Here is a 26,465-nt window from a genome sequence, read left to right on the forward strand (position 1 = left end):
CAACAGGTGTGTATGTAATATAGATTGCAGTGGATACAGTTTTAATCCTGTGTGTGCTTCTGATGGGAGTTCCTACAACAATCCTTGTTTTGTTCGAGAAGCATCTTGTATAAAGCAAGAACAAATTGATATAAGGCATCTTGGTCATTGCACAGGTAACAGCTATTCTACTCACCCAGAGACCTGTCTTTATTATATTGTGTGTCTGAATTCTTATTTGTCATTTTGGTAGTGTTCCATACTTGTAAAATGAGAAATCTTTGCTTTATTTATTTTTTTAATTACTTTATGTTTTAGAATTTCTTTGTTCTGTTACTAATTTAGAATTTTTTCCATTTATTTTCATCTTAAAATTCAAACCATGCTTTTTTGTTGTTCATATAGTTACTAAGCTATTCCTTACATGGACTTATAGATACATTTATCGTTCTTAAAGGTTGTCTCGAATTTATAGTAACAAATATAGCTGTTTAAGAATTAGTCAACTTATTTCAATTATAATAAAACTATAAGCATTGCCATGTATTTCTTCATCTTTTTTTCTACAGCAGAAAAGTTTTCACATTCTATGTTCACATTCACATTTCACATACTATGTTTTCACATTCTCTCTGCAGTTTTTGCCCCTACATATTATATACTGTTAAGAGATTTTGGTGTGAAGTTACAGAATATAAGGAAAAATTATCACCTTCAGTTTAAAATTCTTTTTTCTCTTTTTGCTTTATGTCATAGTTTGGAAGCCATGATACCAGCTAAGAATTTATTTTTGTTTTTTATTACAACTAGAAATATCCAGTCACTAAAGGCAGAGGTTCTCAATCTTCTTTCCCTAGTAATACACGTATGGGTGAGGATAATGTATCATTCCTAGTAACATACAAGAGCCAGGCACATTGTCATGGACTAGGATTGTGGTCCTAGTAGTCCTGCTTAGGAAGTCCATCCCTCCTACCTGTTTTGGATTTATTAAAGGGATATATTTTTTATCTAAGCTAAGAGAAAAAAGTGGTAAGGCAAAGTTTGGTACTTTATGTTGGTAACAAATTATTTGTGGAATACTGCACCAGGGATTGCAATACCTCTGGTCTAAGCTACGAGAGAATGCCCAAGGAGCTCATAAGAGGATTTCCAGTTGGGGGTCAAAAATGGGCAGGAGAGTGGCCCCTGGGTGGCTCAGTCGGTTAAGTGTCTGACTTAAGCTCAGGTCATGATTTCATGGTTCGTGGGTTCGAGCCCCGCGTCAGGCTCTGTGCTCACAGCTCAGAGCCTGGAGCCTGCTTCAGATTCTGTGTCTCCCTCTCTCTCTGTCCCTCTCCCATTCTCTCTCTCTCTCTCTCTTTCTCTCTCTCAAAAATAAACAAACATTAAAAAAAATTTTTTTTTAATGGGCAGGAGAGCAAACCATTTGCTGGTAGAGGCCCTTCTTAGGTCCCTTGATCTTAAAGAAGTATTATGGTTTGTTTTTCTGTTTGTTTTTTTAATTTTTATTTTTTTAATGTTTGTTTATTTTTTGAGAGAGAGAGGGAGACAGAGCGCGGGCAGGGAGGGGCAGAGAGAGAGAGAGGGAGACATAGAATCCAAAGCAGGATCCAGATTCTGAGCTGTCAGCCTGACACAGAGCTCCAACTCACAAACTGTGAGATCATGACCTGAGCCCAAGTCAGACACTTAACCGACTGAGCCACCCAGGTGCCCGGGTTTGTTTTTCTTTCCTAGAATGGTGTTTAGAGCCTAAGTTGAAACAGTAGCTTAGAGAAATAATATCTTTTATGAGGAACTGGCTCATGATTGAATGGTACTACCAGAATTTCAAACTTCAAATTGGTCAAACTTGAGAATTTTGATAATTGAAGTTCATGCAGATTTAGAATCCTTTGGAGTAGTTGGTCCTTAATTTTTATCTTGGTCCTCTTGATAATATTTCCATTCATCCCTAATGATACTTTCCCTTTCCTCCCTCACTATGTACTGGGAAGCTGAAGCTTGTGTTTCCAACAGGCATTTGTGGCTCATTTATAGTCTTCCCAGTCCAAATACAATTCGCCAGTCTGAGGTCATTTCTATCATAAATTTTGTCTGATAACATAACTGAGATTCCACATTTATCTTAATCTGATATGTTTCTAGGGAAACAGTGGTAGGAGAAGGTAAAACTTGAGACCATTGTCCCTTGGAGACAGGGTTAATCTTTTCATGTCAGGGTATCTGTTATTTTAGTTTGCACAGGAAAGACTTTTTCAGTAGAGGACATTTGAGCCGAAGTCTAGATGAAATTAGGCTGTTCATCATGCAGAGCAGAGCGTGTATATATTTGGGATGTCTTGAAGCCTAAGATAGAAATGGCACAATAGTCAAGAGATTGGAGGGAAATGTAAGCAGGATAAGTGGATGAAGTTGGGAAGGACCTGGAGCATTTGGAATATTTGGAAGTTTCATGGTATGAGTTAAATATCATATGTGTCTTAATTTGAAAACTTTTCTTTTATAGACACAGATGACACTAGTTTGTTGGGAAAAAAAGATGATGGACTACAGTATCGACCGGATGTGAAAGGTATTGAATCACGATTTTCCAAATTTTGGCCAACTATTGAAATATGGTCAGTATCTGTCTGTAGTAGTTCTATTTCCATTATAATGACCCTTCCAACTTTGCTGTCTGTAGCAGTATGTTGTAGAATGTATTATTAGTAATAATATGAACTGAAATGGCTAAGGCACTTATTCTGAATTTGCAGAGTACTCTCACATATGCTGTGTTTTTGCAATTGAAATTTTTATTGAGATAATTGCAGATTCACATGTAGTTGTAACAAATTACACAGATTCCTTCATATTTGCTTTTTAAATCCTCTTTACTTCTCTAGAATCTACTATTAATGCTTGCCCTCTGTGTACAGGTCTTGTTCCCTCTGCCTGGAACTTTTCTCTAATTAATATTCATCCTTTCAGTCTTAGCTTAGAAGTCATTTCCTCTTAGGAAATACTCCTTGACCCATAAGTCTAGATTAGGTGCCTCTCTATTATACTCTCCTACTTGATCACTTAACCAACTTTAATTATAGTTGTCTCTTTTATTCATCTGTATCCCCTTGTAGGCTCTGAGTTTTGTAGGGACAGAAGACTGTATCTATCATGTTCACTTTTGTATTCCTAATTCCTGGCAAAATGTTTGGCACATATGTAGGTGCTTTGTACTTGCAGAGAATGGATGCAGCTCAAAGAAACTGTAGGATTTGTTTGTACAGAGTCTTAGATATAGTAAAGGTCAGAGCTGCAGAGACTGGATTCCTTGACCTTAAGTCCAGTGCTCTTTGATTTAATTTGATTCTTCAACTACTCTGAGGGCTGCTAAGGATCAAGGGGAATGTTGAGACTCCATGAGGTTCTGTCTAGTGAACTGAAATAGGTCTAGATCTTGGGACTCCTAGTTTGGCACTAAGTGCTCTTTCACACATGCATCTTCTATCCATTTATTAGGTTATACTAATGAACAATTGTTTTTAGATGTGTGATCTACCTTTTATGCCTAATTTCCAAAAAATATGTAAAATGAGAATAGTAATCGTACCTATCTCATAGCTTTATAAAAATTAAATAATATATGTCAAGTGCTGAGAATAGTATCTGACATACTCATAAGTGCTCAATAAATGATAGCTGTTATTATCACTGAATTTGTTATTCCCTCAATAGAATCATATCATACCTGAATCATTTATATTCCATGAGCTCCTGAAATACTAGTTTGCTATGTTGATACAAGTGCTGTATTTAAAATAGAAAATCTCCTGTATTCCCATAGGAGACATAATAGATCAGCCCCAGTTTTATTTCTTTATACTGTTAGTACATGACCTGAATAGGAAGGCTATTTTTCAGTAGCTAGAGGCTCATACTTAAGGTAATTTGGGGAATTATGTATGCCCCAAATACTTGCCTGCCTTTGATAAAACTACAGGGATAATTTAGTGCCTAGGCCACTTTTGAGATACTGAAAATTCTTTACACATAAGAACTGGTCTATAACTCAAATGAAATTACCATAATCAGTAGATATAAGTTATTATGTGCCTATTCTATACTGGTTGTTTTATCAGACATTGTTGGTGGATAGAAAGATAACTAACACATGACCTCCTTCTTTAAAGAGTTTCTTCATAATAAGAAATGAATATAACCTACTCCTAACAAAGTAGAAATTGGCTATTGTTATACATGTAGTGTGGTTGAAAAGTGCAATGGACATTCAGAAAAGAAAAGATTGCTATTTGGTGGAGTATAGTGAGGATCTGAGAAGCTTAATGGAAGAGGTGAAATTAGGGCTGAACCTTGAAGGATGGTTAGGATTTTAACAGAGATCAAAAAGATATTTAAGGAGAATGCAAGGGCATGAGCAGAGGTGTGGATGCAAACGTTATGATAGAATGTATTGGACAGTGGTAAGGAGTCCTCTTTTGGCTGGAGAGTAGGGGCTTAAGAGGTAGAAAATGAAAGAAGAGACTAGAAAGGTTGGGGCCAGACTATGTAGTGTCTTAAATGCTGTATTATCCTAAGACATTTAAACTTTATTTGTAGAATTATTAATATATTTGAAAAAGACAAGGCTGCAGAGTTAACCAGTTGAATGAATGGTATGTGGTAGGTACCTTGTGCTTATTATTATATATATTGGACTAGAGGCAGGGAGATCAGTTAGGTTGACTCAAAGGGGATAGACTTCTGCTTAGATCAGAGGGATAGAGTTGAGATGACTTGGACGATAGATTCTATTTACACAACTAAGGATGTTGGAAGAGGCAAGGTGTTTAAGGTAAGGGAGGAGTTGATTGTGGAGGTGATTAATTTTGGAGTTTGAGTTTCTTGTGGGACTAAATAAGTCCATGTTACTTGTTTAGCATAAATTTGCAAGTCAGTCCTTTGAGACAGAGGTGATAGATAACTGAAGTCATGAGAAGAGTAAGAGATTAAAGAGCTGCATTGTGTAGACTATTGCACACTTGAAATAGGGCTAGCATGATTGAGAAACAAAACCTTTAATTTCATTTCATTTTAATTCATTTAAATTTAAACAGCCACATGTGGCCAGTGGCTATCGTTTTGGACAGCACACACATAGAACATATCGAGAGTTGTAAAAAGTTCCATTAGATGGCACAGTTATCCAGATCCAGAGAAAACCAAGAAAACTACAGTGGCACAGAAGCCAAAAGGGAGAAGCTGCATAAACATTTGAGAGGATGAGTATTGAATTTGAAGACAAGGGAGTCATTGGTAATCTTGGACCAAAGAGTTTCTCTAGAGTTATAAATGTGAAATCAAATTGTTGAAAGAGTTAAGAAATGTTCTAGTAGGGAGGAGTAGAGGCCAAAAGGTACTATTTTGTATTTTTCCATTTGCTTCTATTTTTTGTCCTCACAGGCGTTTATAGGAGGACCTTAGTAAATATTTGTGTCCCCAGGACACAAGACTCGCTAGGTAGATAGGGCTCTAGGGATGGAGGCTACAAAGTGAAAAGCAGCAACACAGCATCGGCAGGTAGCTGGACAGATTGGAAGGTAGTGCTCAGTAGGGAAGATTTTTTTAAAGTTGAGCTCTTAGAAAGTAGTGCTCATGAAATGGAACATTTCAGTGTCCAGCACGGTGGCTGAATTAGTGCTTGTCTTGGGCTGTTAGAAAACCTGTGGTAAATGCTGAGATTGTAGTGTTGGAAGCATTGTTGTAGATGTTTATGCCGTACAGGGTATGATGGTTGAACATGAGGTATGGCAGATGGGTATGTGACATTTTAAAAGCTTGATTATAGAAAATTTCAAACGTATGTAAACAGAATTGTATAATGAACCCTCCTTTCCCCAGTACCCACCTTCAACAGTTTACAGCATCCTGTCATTTTTATTTTGCCTGTATACCTCTACCCTCTTGATTATCATTATTCTTATTTTACAGGTGTTTCTTTGAGGTATAATTTACATACAGTGAGATACATGAATGTTAAGCTATCAGTTTTCAAAAATGAATGCACCCCAATATACCCACGTATACCCACAGTCTCTAATATTTCCATCTATCCAGGAAGTTCCTTTGTGGCATATGACATTTCAACGTGACCATTTTTGTCCAAAGATATTTTCGTACAGCCTACAATCTAACTGTAACACCTTCTTTATTTCTAAGACATTCTCGCTTGTCTTAGTTCCTGAGCTTCACCACCCCATCCCTCATCCCATCTTTGACCTCCTTCTCTCAATATTCTCTCTTCCTGCTAACCAGTGATGATACCAGAGATACTGAGATATTGGTACTATTTTTTCCATTACTTGGCGACTGTCACTTACATATTTTAATACAGCTCTTTTGATATGCTCCATTTTTAAAGTCTTGATAAATTCCCCTCATTGAAAGGTAAGACTGAGACAGTTGCTAAAATCTTTGAGAGAAGTCTGAGTGTGTGTGCTGTGGAGTGTGGGAGAGAGTCCTGATGAGTTTTAGAAGGCTGTCTGGGTGGATGGCACAGACCCCTAAGAGATGAAGGTCACTGGGAGATGAGAGTGGAATACTGATCTGGAGGTGATGGGTAGGAAGCACAGCAGGGGAAGGTGGAAGGAAAGGGGATGTAGGAAGTAACGTGATCTTGGTATGTCAGGGAGATGAAAGGAATACTTTCTAAGGGAACGGCTGAGGAAGTGGATGAGTTTGTTCACATTAGAAAATGTGTTTTGTTGGGAAGAGTGGAAAGGCTAGGAAAGGAAGAGTTAGGGTTAGTATGGAAAATGGGATTTAGAAATGTGAGAGTTAGAGGTGTTGGAGAGTAGGTAGCTTTTTATACCTACGTATTCTTTGATGGGGTATGAGGAGACTGGTGTAGGGAAAGTATGTATGGAGGGATATTTAGTAATGAAGATGAGGTGCAGGATAGTATAGGGGAAACAAGAAAGAATATATTAAATTTTTTAAGTGTAGGGATTTGTAGAAATGAGCCAGAGTTACTGAGGCAGTGTTGATGTGTTGTTGTGGCCTCAGCAGATGACCTACCAGGTGCGTGTCTTGGTTGTTAATAGCAACTCCTTATGCTTTATTTGGGTTGTATGTTGATGGACCAGGACAGCCAGCCAGTGGAAGATGCCTTTGCAGATAGGCCATCTGGTACTGGATTTTCTTATAACATCATCGCTTAGAACCATACTCTCCTTTGTATTTGAAAACACTGCCGCTGGTGGTAGATTTGTTTCTGAATGCCTCTGTGGGTGGAAGGAGCCACTGAGTGACCAAGTATACTTTTTATATCGCACACACACCAACATTGTTCAGAGACTAACAGTTGCAGCTGTTGTTCGTGGAGCCTGTCACCACTTGCCTGAGGGCATTGTTTGGAGAGGACCATTCTGTGCCCAGTTCTTGCTGTGCGAGGCTGCATCTCTGCTGTGGTTTCTGAAACTGTGCTTTATTCCATCTTTAAAGCCTTTTTATATTTCCTTTTTGAAGTTAATCTAATTTACTTGGCCCAGAGAGCAGGTGCTTGGACATTCTGCTTTTGTCTATTCCCTTCACATCTCCCAGAGTGGCTGGTGAAATAATAGTGTGATGGTTAAGAGCTTGCTCTGTGGAATCAGACTTGGTCTACACTTAAAGGCTGTGTGGCCTCCTTTTTCTGATCCTTAATGATATTATCTATATAGTGGGGATACTACTATCTACAGCCTAGGATTACTCTGATTATTAAATGCTGTATCACTAAATTCCTTATGGAGGTTATTAGGGTGATTGTTAATACTTGTGTTTTCTGTTTTCATTGTTGGTACTTGACTGCGGTCAAAGGTCTCACCATTGGTGAGTCTACCTATCTGCATCATGTTTAATGTGGTTCATGAGTGACATCAGTGTGATATTCATTCATTCAACAATTATTCTTGTGTGCCCTTCTGTGTGTCGGGTGCTTTCACATATTTGTGTTATTATTCGATCCTTATCACAACCAAGTTATCCTCATTTTGTGGACAAAGAAGCTGAAACAGTGAATTGGTGGCTCATGTAGAATAGCAAAGACTGGAATTTAGGCTTTCTGACCCTAAGCCCTGGTGCTCTTTTTTTTTGTATCACAACTATTCCAGAGTTCTCTACTGCTGCTTTGCTTTCTTTCTTAATTTGCTTCAGAACTTTAATATACTTTCAGCCATCACCTTGGTGAACATTTGTTCTCTAGCTTTAATTAAGAGCTTAATCTTTTTTTTTTAAGTTTATTTATTTTGAGAAAGAAAGAGGGAGAGAGAGTGTGCAAGAGGGAGAGGGGCAGAGAGAGAGGGAGAAAGAGAATCCCAAGCAGGCTCCGTGCTGTCAATGCAGAGCCCGATGTAGCGCTTGGTCTCATGAACTGTGAGGTCATGACCCGAACTGAGATCAAGAGTTGGCCGCTTAACTGACTGAGCCACCCAGATGCCCTTAGAGCTTAATCTTAAGCTCCAGTTTCATATATTCATATGTAGAGCCTGGAACATAATAGGTGCTCAGTAAATACTTTTGGATACCTAGAGGTCTAAATTTGAACTTCATTTACTATGTTCATTCTACTGAACCTCCTGTCATTAGGTTCACATTTAGAGTCTTTTTTTCCCTAATTTTTTAATTATGGTGAAATGCATATAACAAAATTTACCATTTTAATCATTCTTAAATGCACAGTTCAGTGGTATTAAATATATTCATGAAGTTGTGCAATCACCACTACTATCCATTTCTAAAAGTCTTGCAGCTTGTAAAACTGGAACTATACCCAATAAACAATAACTTCCCACTTCTTCACTCAGCCCTGGCAACTATCATTCTTTTTGTTTCTATAATTTTGTCCACTCTAAGTGCCCCATACAAATGGAAACCTACAGTGTTTGTCTTTTTATGACTGGCTTATTTCGGTGCACATAATGTCCTCAAGGTTAATCTGTGTTGTAGCATAAGTCAGAATTTCCTTCCTTTTTGAGGCTGAATAGTGTTCCATTGTATATACGTACCGTGTTTTGTTTATCCATTCATTCAATGATGGACACTTGTATTGCTTCCACATTTGAGCTATTATGAATGTTGCTTTGAATATGGGTTTATAGCTGTCTCTTTGAGACCCTGCTTTCAGTTCTTCTGAATATATCCCCAAAAGTGGAATTGCTAGGGGCACCTGGGTGGCTCAGTTGTTTGGGCGTCTGACTTCGGCTCAGGTCATAATCTTGCAGTTTGTGAGTTCAAGCCCCGCGTGGGGCTCTGTGCTTACAGCTCGGAGCCTGGAGCCTGCTTCGGATTCTGTGTCTCCCCGTCTCTCTGCCTCTCCCATGCTCTGTCTCTCTGTCTCTCAGTAATAAATAAACATTTAAAAAAAATTTAAAAAAAAAGAAGTGGACTTGCTAGATCAAATAGTAATTATGTGTTTAATTTTTTGAGAAATCACCGTACTGTTTTCCACAGTGGCTATATCATACATTCTCATCAGCAGTGCACAGGGTTCTAATTTCTCCACATGCATGCCAACACTTAACTATTTTCTTTTTTTTCTTTCTTGGATAGTAGTCATCCTAATGGGTGTGGGATGCTGTCTTGTAGTTTTGATTTGCATTGCCCTAATGATTAGTGATGTTGAACATTTTTCATGTGTTTATTGATCATAGTTTTTTTGAATTCATGCATATTTTCTTTGGAGCATAATTCTGTATTGAAAGCATCTTTAATAAAGACAGTTCTGTTCTACCAAATGCTTAAGGTACATTTAATGGGTTAGTGCTGGGCACTACTTGTGAAGATGGTTGTTACAAGTTATCTAAAGGGTGGGACTGGGGAAGTTTGACCTTAAGAAAAAAAATTGTTGGACAGTGGGCTATGGGGTAAACAGACATGGAGAAATCAATAAAGAGATTTCGTTCGACATAAGGAACATTTGATAATACTGGAATTAACTGGGTTGATTTTTTTTTTTTTCTTTTTTAAACTTCTAGAAGTGGTCAAGTAGAAACAGGACCTTGGGGTTGTAACTTTATAAAGAGATTCCTTCATCAGACCAGACAGGCCCCAAAGACCCTTTCAGCTCTGAGTTTCTGAGAGCTTATCCCACAGCAACTTCAAGCTGTATGTATTTTTTTCTGTATCTCTAATATTTATTCCTACTGCTAAGCCCTAGCTTAGTTTTTCATTGCCACAAGTTTGGATTATGTAGTGAATTCCTAATTGGTCACCTGGTCTTCCTACTTCCCCTGCCCCTTTATCTTGCATGCTGTTATCCAATTGAAAATTTTAACAACTTTTTGGCGTACAATTTACATACCACTAAGTTCACCTCTTTAAAGTATGCAATTCAATGTTTTAAAATAAAAAACCAAAAAACATTTTTAAAGTAATCTCTATACCCAACATGGGGCTTGAACTCAAACCCCGAGATCAAGAGTTGCATGTTCTACCGACTGAGCCAGCGAGGCACCTTCAGTTCAATTTTTTAAAAAATATATTTAGGATTGTACAACTATCACATCAAAATCAAATTTTAGGCCATTTTACTTAGCCGAAAAAGAAACTTCACATGCATTAGCATTCACTCCCCATTCTCCCTAACCACCAGCTCTAGGCAATCACTCTTAATTATGCAAAACATGGCTTTCATTGGGCTGTTCTTTAGCTAGAAGACTGTCAGTGTCTTCCTTGTCCATATGATTAAGAAAGCATTTCTCACCTGGGTGGTCCATATTTTTCCATAATCTGATTTCAGCTTATTTTTCCAATTTTGACTTAAACCCTTCCCTGGTTTGAATATACAACTCTTGCTAAGGCTCATCTACTTCTCGTTCTTAAGAATGCTGTGTGCATTATACCTTCCTTTTGGTTTCCACTCTTCCTCTAAATAAATCTGGATATGCTTTGAGACCTAACTTGAGTCCTGCCCTTTCCATGAATACTTCCCTGAGTAATATCACCTACAATGAGTTCTCCTTTAAACTTGAACTTCCTTGGGCACTTGGTCGAAGTGTGTAATGATCTTGTGGTTCCTGCGTTTAAGCCTCGCCTCAGGCTCTGTGCTGACAGCTCAGAGCCTGGAGCCTGCTTCGGATTCTGTGTCTCCCTCTCTCTCTGCCCCTCCCCTGCTCGTGCTTTATCTCTATTTCTCAAGAATAAATAAACATAAAAAAAAAAAAAAAAGCTTGAACTTCCCTTAGCACCCAGTATTGTACAACTTTTTTTTTTTTTGGCATTTAATTGTAAACTGTCATGTGGAAACCCTTCTCTTGTGTTATTCAGCTTTTCATGTGTATACCTTAATTCCCTAAGTTGATTATAAGCTTCTCAAGGGCAGGGACCATGTATACTTTTTCTTTATATCTTCTGTAGCTTAGCTGAGTATATGGCTATGCACAGAAATAGTGTGTTTATGTATAATGGAATGAATAGAGCTGGCACTGAGCAGAATGCGAAATTTGGGCTCTGTGACAGCCACAGATTTCAAAGTCTTACTGGACATGTCTGTGTTTTTAGATGGCTTTGCCTTGTCTACAGCCTGATACCACATTCTTTCATTAATTCATTCAGTAAATGCCACTGGTGCTATGCTTTGTTTACTAATTTCTCAAAACCCTGTTCTTGATTTAGTTAACTTTTTCTTATTGCTGTGATGTAGCTGAATTCTCTGATAGCATTCAGTTCTGCATTATTCTTGAGACTTCCTGCTGTTGATAGGACTTTTCTTATGGTAGATTAGTACATTACCACAGCCTCTGTAGACCTATAGAGTACCATTATGATACACATTACAAGATCTTATTATTATAGGTTGGTACATAACCGTAGTCTCTGTAGTCCCATTATTATATACTTCATGGTGTAACACACCATGACAGTATCATGTTCTGAGAAGTTGCAGGGTGATGAGTGCTACGGGAGACAGTTGTATTGCTCAAGTCACTTATGGTTTGATTGCAAATGTGGAATAGCACTTTTAATTTGAAACCATAGCAAGAAAAGTACTATATTCTAAGTGTTAGGAGTTATACAGAAATAAATAATACAAATGTCTAGATTCTTAAGGAGCTCACAGTCTCATAGTAGAGACTGAGTTAAAAAACCCAAATGGTTGTAAGACAATATCATGAGTATTGTAGTGGAGAAGTGGGTGCTTAGGATTATAGCAGCCCCAAGGGATTTCTTCTGTCATGGCAAAATTATGGTTTGGGACCTGGAGGAGACCATATAAGCCCTTTGAGGACAGGATATTTTTCTGTCCCCAGCACCTACAGAGTACCTGGCATATGAAAGATGATCAATAAATGATAAATGAATAGTCATCTATACTGTGCTATCTTATATGGTGGGTATTAGCAGTATGTGGTTATTGAGTACTTGAAACAAGATTAGTCAGAATTGAGATGTGCTGTGAGTGAGTGTTAAGTGGTCACCAGATTTTAAAGATGTATTTAAGAAAATGTGTGTAAAAAAAAAATCACAATTTTGTAATACTGATTATATGTTGAAGTGATACTTATTTGATAGATTAAATAAATATAGGATTAAAATTAATTTTCCTATTTCTTTTTACTTAAAAAATATGGCTACTAGAAAACTAAAAATTACACGTCTCATATTATGTTGGACAATGCTGATCTTATTCAGCTGCTTTAGAGAGACAGTGTGATTTGACCAAGGTCACAAAATAGGAGAGGGGCGCCTGGGTAACTCAGTTGGTTAAGTATCTGACTCTTGGTTTTGGCTCAGGTCGTGATCTCACAGTTCATAAGTTCAAGCTCTACTTCAGGCTCTGAGCTGTCGGTATGGAGCCTGCTTGGGATTCTCTCCCTCTCTCTTTCTCTCTGCCCCTCCACTGCTCATGCGCGCTCTCTCTCTCAAAATAAATAAATACTTAAACAGAGCAAAACAGCAGAGATACCTTGAGAATTTCCATGTTGGATTTCTTGATTTCTGGTTCAGTTTTCTTTACAGGCATAAGTTAGTACAATGTAAATACATAAATTTTGAGGTAAAATAGCATCAGTTTCATCTTGTGAGGGATGACATGATTTCTCTGCTTTTAGGTATCCTATTATTGAGCCTAATAATCATTACGCATTTTTCCTTTTGTATGTGAATTTCAGTCTCCAGAAAATCTGCATTTTTAGTACTCAGGTTTCTTTTCCTACTTAGTACCTCCATTCCTTTTTCTCCCTTGCTCTTCCCCTTTCCTACACATACATATTTATACACACAGTCTTCTATTTTATTCCTTCTTAATTTGGTTCCATTAATAATTTCCACATTATAGCAATACCTTTATTTGTATTTGGGGGAGATAGCCTTTGCTGTAACATGGTGTGGTATATAGATTGAGAGCTGGTTGTTCTAGTGGTCTTGTGCATACATCAATTATCTCACATAATCCTCTCAGAACTACATGAAGTATAGATCCTGTTAAGATCCTGACTTTACAGTTATGAAATCTCAGTCTTAGAGAGGATGGTACTCTCAAGGTCACACAGCTGATCACAGAATTTGTAAGCTAGAAATGTGAGAAACTGACAGGAAGCCTGGGAATTTTTCCTACATAAGCACAGGCCTGTGTAGGAACTCTTGAGTCCATAGACTAAGGATGAATATATTAATGTATACGCCAGGAAAAAAAGTTTAAAAGTCCATTGCAGAATGTGTGGGTATTAGGTATATGCTTATGTAAGTACATGAGAGAGGGGATAGGGAGAAATAGAGAGGGATAGAGAGAATGAATGGATGAAATGATATATTTTGAAGACCGAGTCCTTATGCCTCCCTCCCTCCTGCTCCTTTCTGTCCTTCTTTCCTGATTCTCTTCCTATTTATGACATTGAAATTACTCACCATACTCTCATTTTCTTCACTTCAGCTCAGGTCAGTTCAAATCAATATACCTAATTGAACAGATGTTCATCAACATGTTTTCAATGGTTCTGTTTGGTTAGAGGGGTTTCGGGTGATTAAAAATTTTTTTTATTTGTTCTCTATGTTATTGAATTTTTTATACAATAACATATACTAAGAACAGCCAGATAAAAAATCAGCATTTGGAAGAAAAAATCAACATGCATAATAGTTTTCATTCCCAAAATATTTCACCCTAAAATTTCAAAGTGCCATACCTTGCTCTCTGCCATTCCAGGTTTTTTTACTTCAATTTCATAGTCCCCAGGTTAATGACTAGACTAAGTCAGTTTTTCAAAACCCAGAGCTGTAGTACACCATCTCTGGTTCATAGAGATGAGCTTTCTTATCGAGCTAGTATTTATTTCTTTAACCAAGATGTTTATGTTTTGGGGGCAGATTGTTTGTAAACAACAGTAACTCATAGTGGTCATGTTTTGCAAATATTTTTAAATGCTTTGAATCTAAACAGCCTACTTATTGTGTTTATGTCATAATGAGACCTTGGTTCTTATCCAGCCCCCTATCTGATAATTTTCTTTTCCAAATTACCAGCCAATTTATTTGTTGTTAGAATCTTTGAAAAGTCCATATTTTTCAATTGCTTTTCACTGTTTATTGCCCTGGTTTATGTTCTTTTAAGATGCTAGTGATCAAAGAGAAGATGTTTATATTGGAAACCACATGCCTTGCCCTGAAAACCTCAATGGTTACTGCATCCATGGGAAATGTGAATTCATCTATTCCACTCAGAAGGCTTCTTGTAGGTAAGTCAGCATCTCCAGATCAGAGGTGAGGAACTTTTTCCTGCAGTCACTGCTCTATAGAAAGTTATAGTGAAATATAGATTAAATATTACCAAAAAGTATTATTTATTTGCAGTTGAGTCAAAAATAAATTAGCAGTGGGGCACCTGGGTGGCGCAGTCGGTTAAGCGTCCGACTTCAGCCAGGTCACGATCTCGCGGTCCGGGAGTTCGAGCCCCGCGTCAGGCTCTGGGCTGATGGCTCAGAGCCTGGAGCCTGTTTCTGATTCTGTGTCTCCCTCTCTCTCTGCCCCTCCCCCGTTCATGCTCTGTCTCTCTCTGTCCCAAAAATAAATAAACGTTGAAAAAAAAAATTAAAAAAAAAAAAAATAAATAAATAAATTAGCAGTATCATTTGGAAAAAGCTGACATGTATAATATGCAAAACCAAAAACAGATGTCATATTAGGATTTTAAGAGTATGGGCTTAACATTTTTAATATGATGTCCATTTTTTATATAAGAAATAAATATGCCATATTTCAGCACTATTTTGGTTTTCAGGCAATCTGTCACAAGGTGATTTAGGGACTAAAGAATGTGTTAAGAACAGAGAATTTGTAACTCAAAACATATACTGAAATAGATTTCTAAAAATAAGGGAATGGGGATGTAGAACCAGGTGTGAAGAGAGAAGTAGAAATGGGAAAGGTGTAAATCTTCTACTGTCTGAAGCAGGAGAGGTTATGAAACTTGTTCAAGGTCAGCAGCAGCAAAACTAGATCTCGGATTTCCTGACACTCAGCCTAATGATCGTGATGCGTTTTGCTGTTCTGTGTCTGTTTACCAGTAACACTTCTTGCTGGTGCTGGGAGCTCATCCTCTATCTCAGACTGGTCTGGTTAGCCAGGGTACAGTATTTCCTTAGACAAGGGGAGATTGCTGTCATTCTGCACGTTCCTGCCTCTTGCAGTTTGGCCAGAGTCCTTTTTTTCCTTTCTTAGTCAAAACATCAAAAGATGGAGAAATACTACACTTTTCCTTTGTTCTGTCAGCCTAGTAGGCCAGTGAATCTTTCTCTCCAGAAAGTAAAAGAAAGCTGTTTGAAAGCAGGTATCCTGGTCCCTCTACCCTTAGCTCCCTTCTCCAGGCTCTCTTTTTCCTCTTCTCCTTCTGCTTTAAAAACAGAACAAAACACTATAAACTGTTAATGATTAAATAATTCTTTGTTAAGCTTTTGGCTTTTTCCCGTTCGAAAGTGCTATCGCTCCTTTCCCACCCCTCTTTCCTAAATGTTAAAAAAATACAGCTGTGCAAAGGGGAACAAGCCAGTTTAAAATTTTTTTATCTTTATTTTTGAGAGAGGGTGGGGGAGGGGCACAGAGAGAGGGAGACACAGAATCCGTAGCAGGCTCCAGGCTCTGATCTGTCAGCACAGAGCCTGACGCGGGGCTCAAACCCACAAGCTGTGAGATCATGACCTGAGCTGAAGTCGGATGCCCAACCAACTGAGCCACCCAGGCGCCCCAACAAGGCAGTTTTAAAACAAAATCATTCAATGGATTCCTCCTATTTGTCCCAAGTGGCATACATAATCTTGATAGAAATTCAGATTATGTTGTTCTTAGGATAGGGCATCTTTCAAGATATCTAAAAGTGAGGGATGAGAGAGGACGGTGTCCTGATAATCAAGTGATACCAAGTCACTTTACAGTATTTACTGTGAGTAATTGACAGTGAGAGGATTCAGTGGTATAGTGGTTAAAGGCTTTGGAAGCAGGTACGCCAGACTGGCCAGTTACTGACTGTGCTCTTCTGAAGTTACTTAAATTTCTAAGCCTCATTTTCTCATTTCAAAAATTAAAATAATAATGGTACCTATCTCCTAAAACTTACTAAATTTAAATTTAAATTGTTGCTAAAATTAAATGAGATAATATATGCAAAGTGCTTAGCACAATACCTGGTACTTAGTATGTATTTAATCAATAGGAGTTGACATTATTAGATTATAATTGCCTTTAGGTTTGAGACTGTTTTGCTAAACCTGTCTTCCCATTGCCTCGCAGGGGGCCTATTCCAGTAGCTACTTAGGTAACTTTAAAAAAATGTTTATTCATTTATTTTGAGAGAGAGAGAGGGAGAGAGAGAGGAGGAGGGGCGGGCAGAGAGAGAAGGAGAGAATCCCAAGCAGGCCCTGCACTGTCAACGCAGGGCCCCATGTGGGGCTCAAACTCATGAACTGTGAGATCATGACCTGAGCTGAAACCAAGAGTCGGATGCTTAACCAACTGAGCAACCCAGGTGCCCCAGTTAACTATCTTTTGAATGCCATGTGATGATGATCAACTCCACCTTCTTCTCCAGACCAGAGTTGTTTCTTAAATGCCAGAGAATCTCTTTTCTGCATACGTATAATCCTAAAAAGCAGCAGATCTTTTTCTTTTGTCTAAGCATTTACAAAGTCTATAAGAATCAGGCCATAATATCACATGCACTTCAACTAATAGGTGGGTATGTTTGGGTAACAGTAAGCAGGCAGGGATGAACAATCGCTAGCCACAGTCCTATTATTAGGTTAAAATCTTTTAGTATTATCCCACCGTTAATTTGTTTGTTTGTTTATTACTTACTTTGTACCAAATTCTGCCTGCCCCTGGCGTCTCAAATTCAGGTATGACAGGGATCCAGGCATCTTGCCTTCCAAAAAACCTACCGTCTATAGGTTCCAAAAAACCTAATGTCTGGTTGAAGACAATAATAATAAACAATTAAAATATAATATGAAAAATGCTGCCACACAGAGATAGATATACTCAAGATGATTTGGGACTTCAGACAAGGCACTTCACCTTGATGAGGATGAGGGACATTGTGGGAAGAGGGGCAGGTCTTACAGGAGCATTTGTGTCACTCCAGGAACTTGCCCTTTATTTTAAAGGATGCTTGAGAAGCCACTGAAGGATTTAAGTTAAGAAAGTTATGATCAGATCTGAAAGCCGCTGGTTTTGTGGAAAATGGATCAGGAGACTGAATGTTAGGAGACTGTGCGTTAGTAAGAAATTAGAGCCTGAACTAAGTAAAGGAGTTGTAGTGACACTGAGATCAGCAGATGAATTGCAGAGAGAAGATAAGGTAGTTCAACCCCTAGGTTTTGGTGACCAGTTGTTTGAAGATGGAATGTGGGAGTTGGTAGAGGGTGGTGGGAAGGAAGAGTCAAGAGAGTCTCCCGGGTTTCTGGGTAAGGCAGAAGTGAGTGGGGACAGGGAACGGGAAGACGGAGGAGGTTTGGGTGGAAATGATGTATTCAGTGTAATATGCTTGGTCTCAGGTGCCTGTGGGGGATCCACCTATGGAAGTCTAGCAGGCTGATGGATGTATGTTGGTTTGAGAACTCAGGAGACAGATGCAGGTTGGAGGCATACGTTTGGGAATCGTTCTACTCTAGCATATCCCTTGTAGTTCCTACCCAGCCCTGCTTCTGTCCCTCTAGGCCTCCAGTTTGTCCATCCTTTCACCTTTTTTCCGTGTCCCTAGCCCCTTGAATGTCTTCATCCCCTCCTTATCCAGCTTAAATTCATGGTCAGTCATGGTCGTCCCTCTCGTTTCATCATACTCACTTGACAAAACTATAATCCTGGTTCATTCCTTCCTGCCTAATGTGTACCTATACAGCTATTCTGTATACCCATCCAGCTGAACATGACTGTTGATGAAAAGCACACCACCAGGCTAATGCATCTCACCGATGTTTGTACTCAAAATGGGCCCTACGAGCTGCCAGGTTGTCTTTCTGAGCTTCAGTCCATTCATCCTCCTCTTGTCCCAGATGCTGGCTTTCTGTTGTCACCCTTCTCTTCAGATTGTCCGTACCTCCTTCTCCTCCTTAGCTGATCATCTTGTTTCTGAGTTCACTGAGAACATTGAAGCATTATGAGGAGGACTCTCACAGATTTTTCACCCGCACCAACCAGAAATTCTCCCTGCTTTTCTGTGTTTCATATGTTCTTGTATAGATATGTTTATATATATATATATATATATATATATATATATATATATATATAATTTAAATATATTTTCATTTCTTCTGTCTTTGAAAAAAATTCTCACTCTCTCATCAGCTGCTGTCCCATTTATTTCCTTTGTAGAAGAACGCAAAAGAGTTGTCTGTGCTCTCTCCAGCTTCTCACTTCCTGTATCTCATGAACCCACCCCAATGAGCTTTTGCTCCAACACTTCCCTGAGGCTGTTCTTGTTGCTAAATTCAGTGATCAATTCTTAGTCTTAAATTACTTTTGAACAGTCAGTAGCATTTGACTCCTGTGCAATATGCATAATAATACAGTTGGCTTTAGGGATTGCATTCTCTCTCTCTTTTCTGCTGCCTCACTGGCCATTCCTTTACATCTTCTTGGCTGGTTCACCTTTTGCTCCTGACCTCTCATTGTTGGAATGTCCAAGGGTCCAGTCCTGGTCCTCTTCCTTAGTGATGCCACCCAGCCTTAGAGCTTTCCATGACATATGCTGATGACTCCTACTTTGCATAAATCCCAGACCCCTCTCCTCAACTTGAGACTCATAGATCCCTCTCCCTCCTTGATATTTTCCTGTGGATGTCTTGACTCCTCCATTTCAATAGGATCTAAGCCTATCTCCTGATCTGCCTTCCCTCCTCTAAACCTGTTCCATCTGCTGCCTTCTTCATCTTAGTTGATGCCAACTCCATGTTTTCCTTTGCTCAGAGAAAACACCTCTGATACATCTTCGAGTTCCCTCGTAATCCATACCCAGTCAGTTGAGAAATCCTATTACCTCTGTTTCAGAATATGTCCAGAATCGGAGTTCTTCTCCCCATTGCCACTGCTATTCCTGGTTCAGATCACCGTTTCTTCTCTCTGGCATTATTGCAACAGCCTCCCTGTATCCTACAGTCCATATTCAACTTAGAAGCCAGATAGAGACTTTTCATTTTTTTTTTTTTTAATGTTTATTTTTGAGAGGGCGAGGGAGAGAGTGAGCATGCTTGCAAGTTGGGGAGGGGCAGAGAGAGGGAGATAGAAGATCCAAAGTAGGCTCTGTGCTGACAGCAGAGAGCCTGATGTGGGGCTTGAACTCATGAAACATGAGTTGGCTGTTCATGACCTGAGCTGAAGTTGGGCACTTAACTAACTGAGCCACCCTTGCACCCCGAGATGGAGACTTCAAATGAAAGTTCATGTCATTTCTCTGCTAAAACCCTCCCAGTGGCTCCTCTATCTCATCGAGTGCAGAAACCCTACACAGTTGACCCCTTCACCTCTCTGTCTTAATTCTCTGTATCCCTTCTGCTTGCCCACTCCACTCCAGCCATGCTTGCTATTCTTGGACATGGCCATGTGCTAATAATGCTCCCTCCTCAGGGTCTTTGCACTGACTCTTCCTTTATCTGATATGTTCTCCTTCCTGTTGTCCACATGGCAGATTCCCTCACCTCCTTCACATCCTCACTTACATGTCAGCTTCTTAGTGAAGCCTACCCTGACCATCTTGTTTAAAGTTGCAACCCTCTCTTCCTGACCTGTAATTTCCTTTAACTAACTCTTTTCTTTCTCTTCGTGTAGTGCATATCACCTTCTAACATAACCATTTAATTCATGTTTATTGACCCTCCCTCCTCCAGCTAGAGGTTAACCAGACCAGCGATCTTTATTTGTTTTGCTCACTGATGTATCCCAAATATCCACAGTACTTGACACATGTCAGATGTTTAGTAAATGGACAAATGGAAGAATCAGCACATGAGGGCATGGTAGTGAACGAGATTACTATGGACGTGTGTAGGATGAAAGAATGGAGAGTGTAGAAGACCAAATGCCTGGATCTGCCTTTAATCAAAAACAGCAGAAGTAGTAATAACCTAGAAGTTATTATCCAGATATTTGGAGAGTGTAACCCAAAAGTCAGTTGCAGAAAATAATATCCAAGGAGGATTGCCTGAATGATATATGGCCTATACATTCTTTTTGATACTCTGATTTTAATCTTTGGATTAAGCTAAACTGTCGGAGAGCTGCATATCTAGGACACTGTTATAGCTCCCTATGGACCTGTTTTTATTTTACTGAGCTTTGACTTTTTGCCATTAGCTTACCACAAAAGACATTATTTTAAAAATCCTATAAGATTTCATTATATTGTTGAATTTATTACAACTATATTATTGAGGATGATGTTCTCTGCATCAAAAAGTGCCCTCTTTAAATCAGGACCAATGAGGTAAAATCCCCTTGAATCTAATATTAGTAGTAACTGTGGTTCTTTTGAGCAACTGGTTTGATTTTATTTTATGGAGATTGCATTTTATGTTAATAATCTTACCATTTTTATCCCACTTATTCTTTTTTTTTAAACCAGTGATTTTTAGTATTTAGTATTTTTTTTTCACAGTTTTGTAGTACCACAATCAATTTTAGAACGTTTCATCGCCCCCAGAAGAAACTCTGTGTTCTTTAGCTGTTACTCTCAAATCTCGCTGCCCACCGCCCTTAGTCTTAGACAATCACTGGTCTGTTTTGTCTCTATAGATCTACCTGTTTTGGACATTTCATTTAAGTGGGCTTGTATAACGTGGTCTTCTGTGTCTGGTTTCTTTCACTTAGCATAATGTTTTCAAGGTTTATCCATGTTGTAGCATATGTCAGTACTTTGCTCCTTATAATACCACATTTTGAATCTGCTTACCAATTGATGAATATTTGGATTGTTCCCACTTTTTGGCTATTAATGAATAATGCTGCCCTAAATAATTGTTGGCAGGTTTTTGTGTGGACTTGTGTTAATTTCAGTTGGGTAAGTGTCCGGAGTGGAATTGCTAGGCCAAATGGTAACTCTTGTGTTTAACTTTTGAGGAACTGCCAGACTGTTTTCAAAAGTGGCTTTGCCATTTTTCATTCCCTACAGCATCTTCATCAACAGTTATTATCTGACTTTTTGATTCTGGCCATTCCAGTGGGTATGAAGTGATCTCTTATTGTTGTTTTCATTTGCATTTCCGTGATGACTAATGATATTGGTATCGTTTCATGTGCTTATTTGCCATTTGTTTATCTTGTTTGGAAAAATGTCTATTCAGATCTTTTTGCCCATTTTGTAATTTTTTTTTCTTTTGGTTGGAGTTTGTAATAGTTTTTTAAATATATTCTAGATACAAGTCTCTTATCAAAAATATAATTTGCAAAAATATTCTATTCTTTTGGTTATCTTTTTACTTTCTTGATAGTGCCTTTAAACACAAAAGGTTTTAATTTTGATTTAATCCAGTTTAACTTTTTTGTTGTTGTTTATGCTTTTAGTATCATATCTAAGGAAATCTTTGCCTAATCCAGATCATGAAGATTCACTTTTTTTTCTAAGAGTTTTATAGTTTTAGCTGTTACCTTTAATGTTTATTTTTTGAGAGAAAGAGAGAGAGAGAAAGAGAGAAAGACAGAGTGTGAGTTGGGGAGGGGCAGAGAGAAAAGGAGACACAGAATCTGAAGTAGGCTCCAGGCTCTGAGCTGTCAGCATAGAGCCTGATGCGGGCCTGGAACTCCCTGACTGCAAGATCATGACCTGAGCCTAAGTCCGACGACTGACTGACTGAGCCACCCAGGCGCCCCTATAGTTTTAGCTGTTACCTTTAGATCTGTGATCCATTTTGAATTATTTTTTGTGTATGTTGTAAAGAAGAGGTTCAACTTCATTCTTTTGCATGTGGACATCTACTCGCAGCAGCTTTGTTGAAGAGGTTATTTTTTCTTATTGAATTGTCTTAGCACCCTTGTCAAAGATCAGTTGGACCATAGATGTATGGGCGTATTTCAGGGCTCTCAGGTTCTATTCCATGATCTATAAATCTGCCTTACTACTTTGTTTTTTTTTTTTTGTTTTTTTTTTGTCTGCTAGTAGACTTAGACCCAGTGTGAAATTTTCTGATAGGTGTATAGGAACCTCAGGGATGGGAGGAGTGGACTCACATCACCCCTGGCTTCCTATTTCCCTATTCCTATTTCTTCTTATTCTTTATGTGTGCTCTATTAAAAAATCTTTTTTTCTAATGAAGTGTGGGATGTTAATAACTCAACTATCCTCACACTTCAGAGGTTTTATTAATGAGTTCTAACTGAAGGCTGGCTAATTATACATTTTACTTCTGTCAGCTACAAAGTGTGAAATTTGTTAAATATCTTAAATGTTTCCCCCTGTCAAATTATTATCATCAGCTGATGTTGCCTTTTTATTTACTTGGAATTCAGATAATTTCTAAGATTAGCTCCTGTCTGCTTGACTCTGCTTTTGTCAATAACTTATTTTACTTTTCCCCCTGCATCTTAAATGATTATATTTATGTATACTAAAGTGTGTTGGATATAATATAAAAAGTGCAATTTTCAGAGAACTGTAAATGTTTATATCTATTTATTTAGTCATCCCATTTCCAAGTACCTAGCCTTTTGAATAACACTAAATATAGAAATGTGCACACTCACCAATATTTGTTACACCTAATTCATAGTTGTGAAAAATGGAAAATAGGGGCGCTTAGATGACTCAGTCAGTTAAGCATCCAACTCTTGGTATCAGCTCAGGTCATGATCTCAAGATCATGGGATTGAGTTCCTTATGGGGCTCCATGCAGAGCATGGAACCTGTTTGGGATTCTTTCTCTCTCTCTCTCTCTCTCTCTCTCTCTCTCTCTCTCCCCCCCCCCCTCAAAATAATTAAATAAACTTAAAAAAAAAAAGGAAATAGCTGGGATGTCTCTTAGGCTGAGGAATAGATGTTAGCTATATGATAGCCAGTGAAGGTACTATTATGTACCTTTTTTTTTTTGAGAGAGAGAGAGCATGTACTTGTTTGAGTGGGAGAGGGGCAGAGAGAGAGAGAGAGAGAGAGAGAGAGAGAGAGAAACCCAAGTGGGCTCCACACCCAGCGCAGAGCCTGACGTGGGGTTTAATCCCACGACTCTGAGGTCATGACCTGAGCTAAAGTCAAGAATTAGACTCTTAACTGACTGAACCACCAGGCGCCCCTTATGTATCTGTTTTTTTAAAGGAGGTGTAATAAAGACCATTTAGCAACTGTAAAATTAATGTCCTATAATGATAGGTGAAAGATGCACTGTGAAATAGACATTGAGTAGCGTTTAAGGAAATACACAGATGGAAGTTTTGGGGTTTTTTTTCAGATAGTGGGAAAGCACCTGATTTGCTATTTTTGTATAAATTTATTATTCTTTTGTATGTTCTTCTAAAACCTAGAATTATTAGAATCTGTAATTCTCATAGGAATCTTTTTTCCTCCCCTTTTCAGATGTGAATCTGGTTACACTGGACAGCACTGTGAAAAGACGGACTTTAGTATTCTCTATGTTGTGCCAAGTAGGCAAAAGCTCACTCATGTTCTTATTGCAGCAATTATTGGAGCTGTACAGATTGCCATTATAGTAGCGATTGTCATGTGCATAACGAGGTAGGTAATGGCCTAAGAAATACCAACCTTAAATTAGAGTTGGATAGCTGTTAAAGTAAAGAAGAACCTTGAAGCACACTCAAAATGATAGGGGCTTTAAGTCTTCCTGTCTATTAGGAAAAAATCATAGGATCAGTTCCTAAGATTTCTAAGTAGGTCTGACCTGTCCTTATCTTGCTTCCTTAGAGTATTGACAAGAACTCATTCTCAGGGTTACAGGTGTAGCTGGGCAGCTGGCAAAGGGAGCATGGATAATATTCAGTGGCATAAAGAATGTAGGGATCTTAGAACTGCATTCTGGAATGATGATTGTAGTAGCAGAATGGCCTGCACATGCACAGAAGGGCCTGCCCCAATTTTTAAGGCTCTGATGAACTGCAAGGTGTTTTTTGCCCTAAGGATATACTTTATCCATAGTAAATATAATAAGAAAGGAAGAAATCAGAGCTCAAAGAAAATGGCTTTTCTTTGTATATCATTGTCTTAACATTTCATTACTTCATTTTCTGGAACACAGTTATAAGTAATCTTTAAAATTCTCCATCATAACTAAAACCATTGGCATTTATCGTAATTAAACTCAAAATTAAGGGACATTCTTGGATTGCAACAGGGAAAAAATAGGTATTTTCCAAACTTAGTGGAAATGTAGAAGTCAGAAATGAAGTGGACCCAAGAAAAGTCCAGCTAAATCCAGTTCATATTGTCTTTCTGCTTCCCAGTGTCCTGTTTTCTTTTTTTCTTTTTTTTTTTTTTTTTGTCTTGCTTGGCTATTCCTGTCTCCTTTAAGATTTGGTTCAGAAGTCCCATAAACATCATTTCTGTACTTGTCTGCATTATTCTGGGCAGAGGATCGGAGCATATCAAGTACAGATATTGGCAGGCCATAATGGATTTATAGCTCTTCTATCCAAGGTCTGGATAGAAGCCAGACCTTCACTAGTCTCAGCCATCTGGAGCTGAAATGATAAATCTAGAAATGATAAAAAATGTTCTCTGAATAACAGGTATTTTTCATAAAATTCAAGTGCTAAAATCAGTGGACTTTATTCCACTGAACAGATGATCTGCCCTTAGGCAAGACTACTGAGTATAAAATTGGGCAGTAGGAAAAAAAAAATGGGCAGTAGATTAAAATTGGGATAATAATATAAAAAATGACAGCAGAAAGGGAAAATAGAGAAAAAAAAAACCCACGTAACAGCAGAGCTGCCTGTGGCCATTTAATATCGGCTTAGAGGTTAAGTAGTTTGCCTGTGGTCATCCCACTAGTAAGTGGAAGTGCTGGATTTGGATTCAGTGCTGCCTGGTTTCCAAACCATTCCTCTTTCCACTGAACCATCAAGAGGAGGGTCTATGTTGAGTCACCTCAGGAAATACATTTGCCAAGTATGACCATTGCTTGCTAGCAAGGTTCAAACTTAATTTTGTTAGAGGGACAGGGCTTTTGAATAGAGTTGGGGGGAACGACTTGGTATGAATCATTTCTTCAGAGCATTAATCTGGGTGTCATCTGCAAAATTTCACTGGAGGAGAGAAAATGTGAGGTCAGGGGAACTATTTAGGACGTTATTCGAGTAAAGCAGGAGCGGAGTAATGAATTATTTGGAGGGTGAAAGAAAGAAGGTAAAGATGAGGGAAGCTTTTGAGGCCTGGTGACGATGTCATGTTTAAGAAGATCAAAGGATGTTAGAGTTAGCAGGAAGCAGCTTTGAGTCAATGCCTTCTATTCTAGAGAGGTGAGGAGACTGAAGGCTTAGATGGGGGAATACCTTACTCAAGATACTTAAGCCCTTTACAAATCCCAATCCAGCCTTTTATCTTGTTCTACACTTCTGTTTTCAGTGTGCTACAATCTTCAAAATTCTAATTCTACTAAATTAAAATTACCTGACAAGTAGTTTTCAAGTTTGTGCCCTCAAATTTATATCCCAAATCCATGTGCTGCCTTCACAGACTTTAGACATCACAGTGTTTTTATAACTGTGTTGCAGCCGTCTTTTGCTGCCCACTGTCTCCGTGACTGAAGGCTCATCTCATTGAATTTATCTTACATGTCTCCTTATTGAGGCCTGTCTTTTTATTGTGGTGTTGTCTCCCCTCAAATGTTTTGCTCTCTTGAATTTAGAATATTATAATTATGGACTTGGACTTAGCTCCACTGAATTTTTAAGGAGTGCCTCTCCCACACGGTCCATTATGGGACAGCTGTTCACTTATCCCATGGTGGCTGTTACATGTGAGGAATCTTCCATTAAAAGGATGTTCCCACTGACTCACTGAGCAAGACTGCATGAGTAAAATTTTCTTCTTCTATACT

The 26,465-nt window shown here is 38.4% G+C and overlaps 1 protein-coding gene across 1 annotated transcript in view; it reads left to right on the forward strand.

Moving 5' to 3' along the window:
- The window catches only part of TMEFF1 (transmembrane protein with EGF like and two follistatin like domains 1), a 79,751-nt gene that overhangs the window by 51,980 nt on the left and 1,306 nt on the right, over nt 1-26,465 (forward strand). Inside the window, exons 6-9 of the mRNA XM_047067033.1 lie at nt 7-155; nt 2,492-2,557; nt 14,552-14,675; nt 23,987-24,145. Of these exons, the coding sequence (XP_046922989.1) occupies nt 7-155; nt 2,492-2,557; nt 14,552-14,675; nt 23,987-24,145 (498 nt within the window). The remainder of the gene's footprint in view (nt 1-6; nt 156-2,491; nt 2,558-14,551; nt 14,676-23,986; nt 24,146-26,465) is intronic.

The sequence above is a fragment of the Lynx rufus genome, unplaced genomic scaffold, assembly GCF_022079265.1.
Source record: "Lynx rufus isolate CCGP_SWC_20201006 ecotype Redwood Valley unplaced genomic scaffold, mLynRuf1.p SCAF_10, whole genome shotgun sequence".
NCBI classification, from domain to species: domain Eukaryota; kingdom Metazoa; phylum Chordata; class Mammalia; order Carnivora; family Felidae; genus Lynx; species Lynx rufus.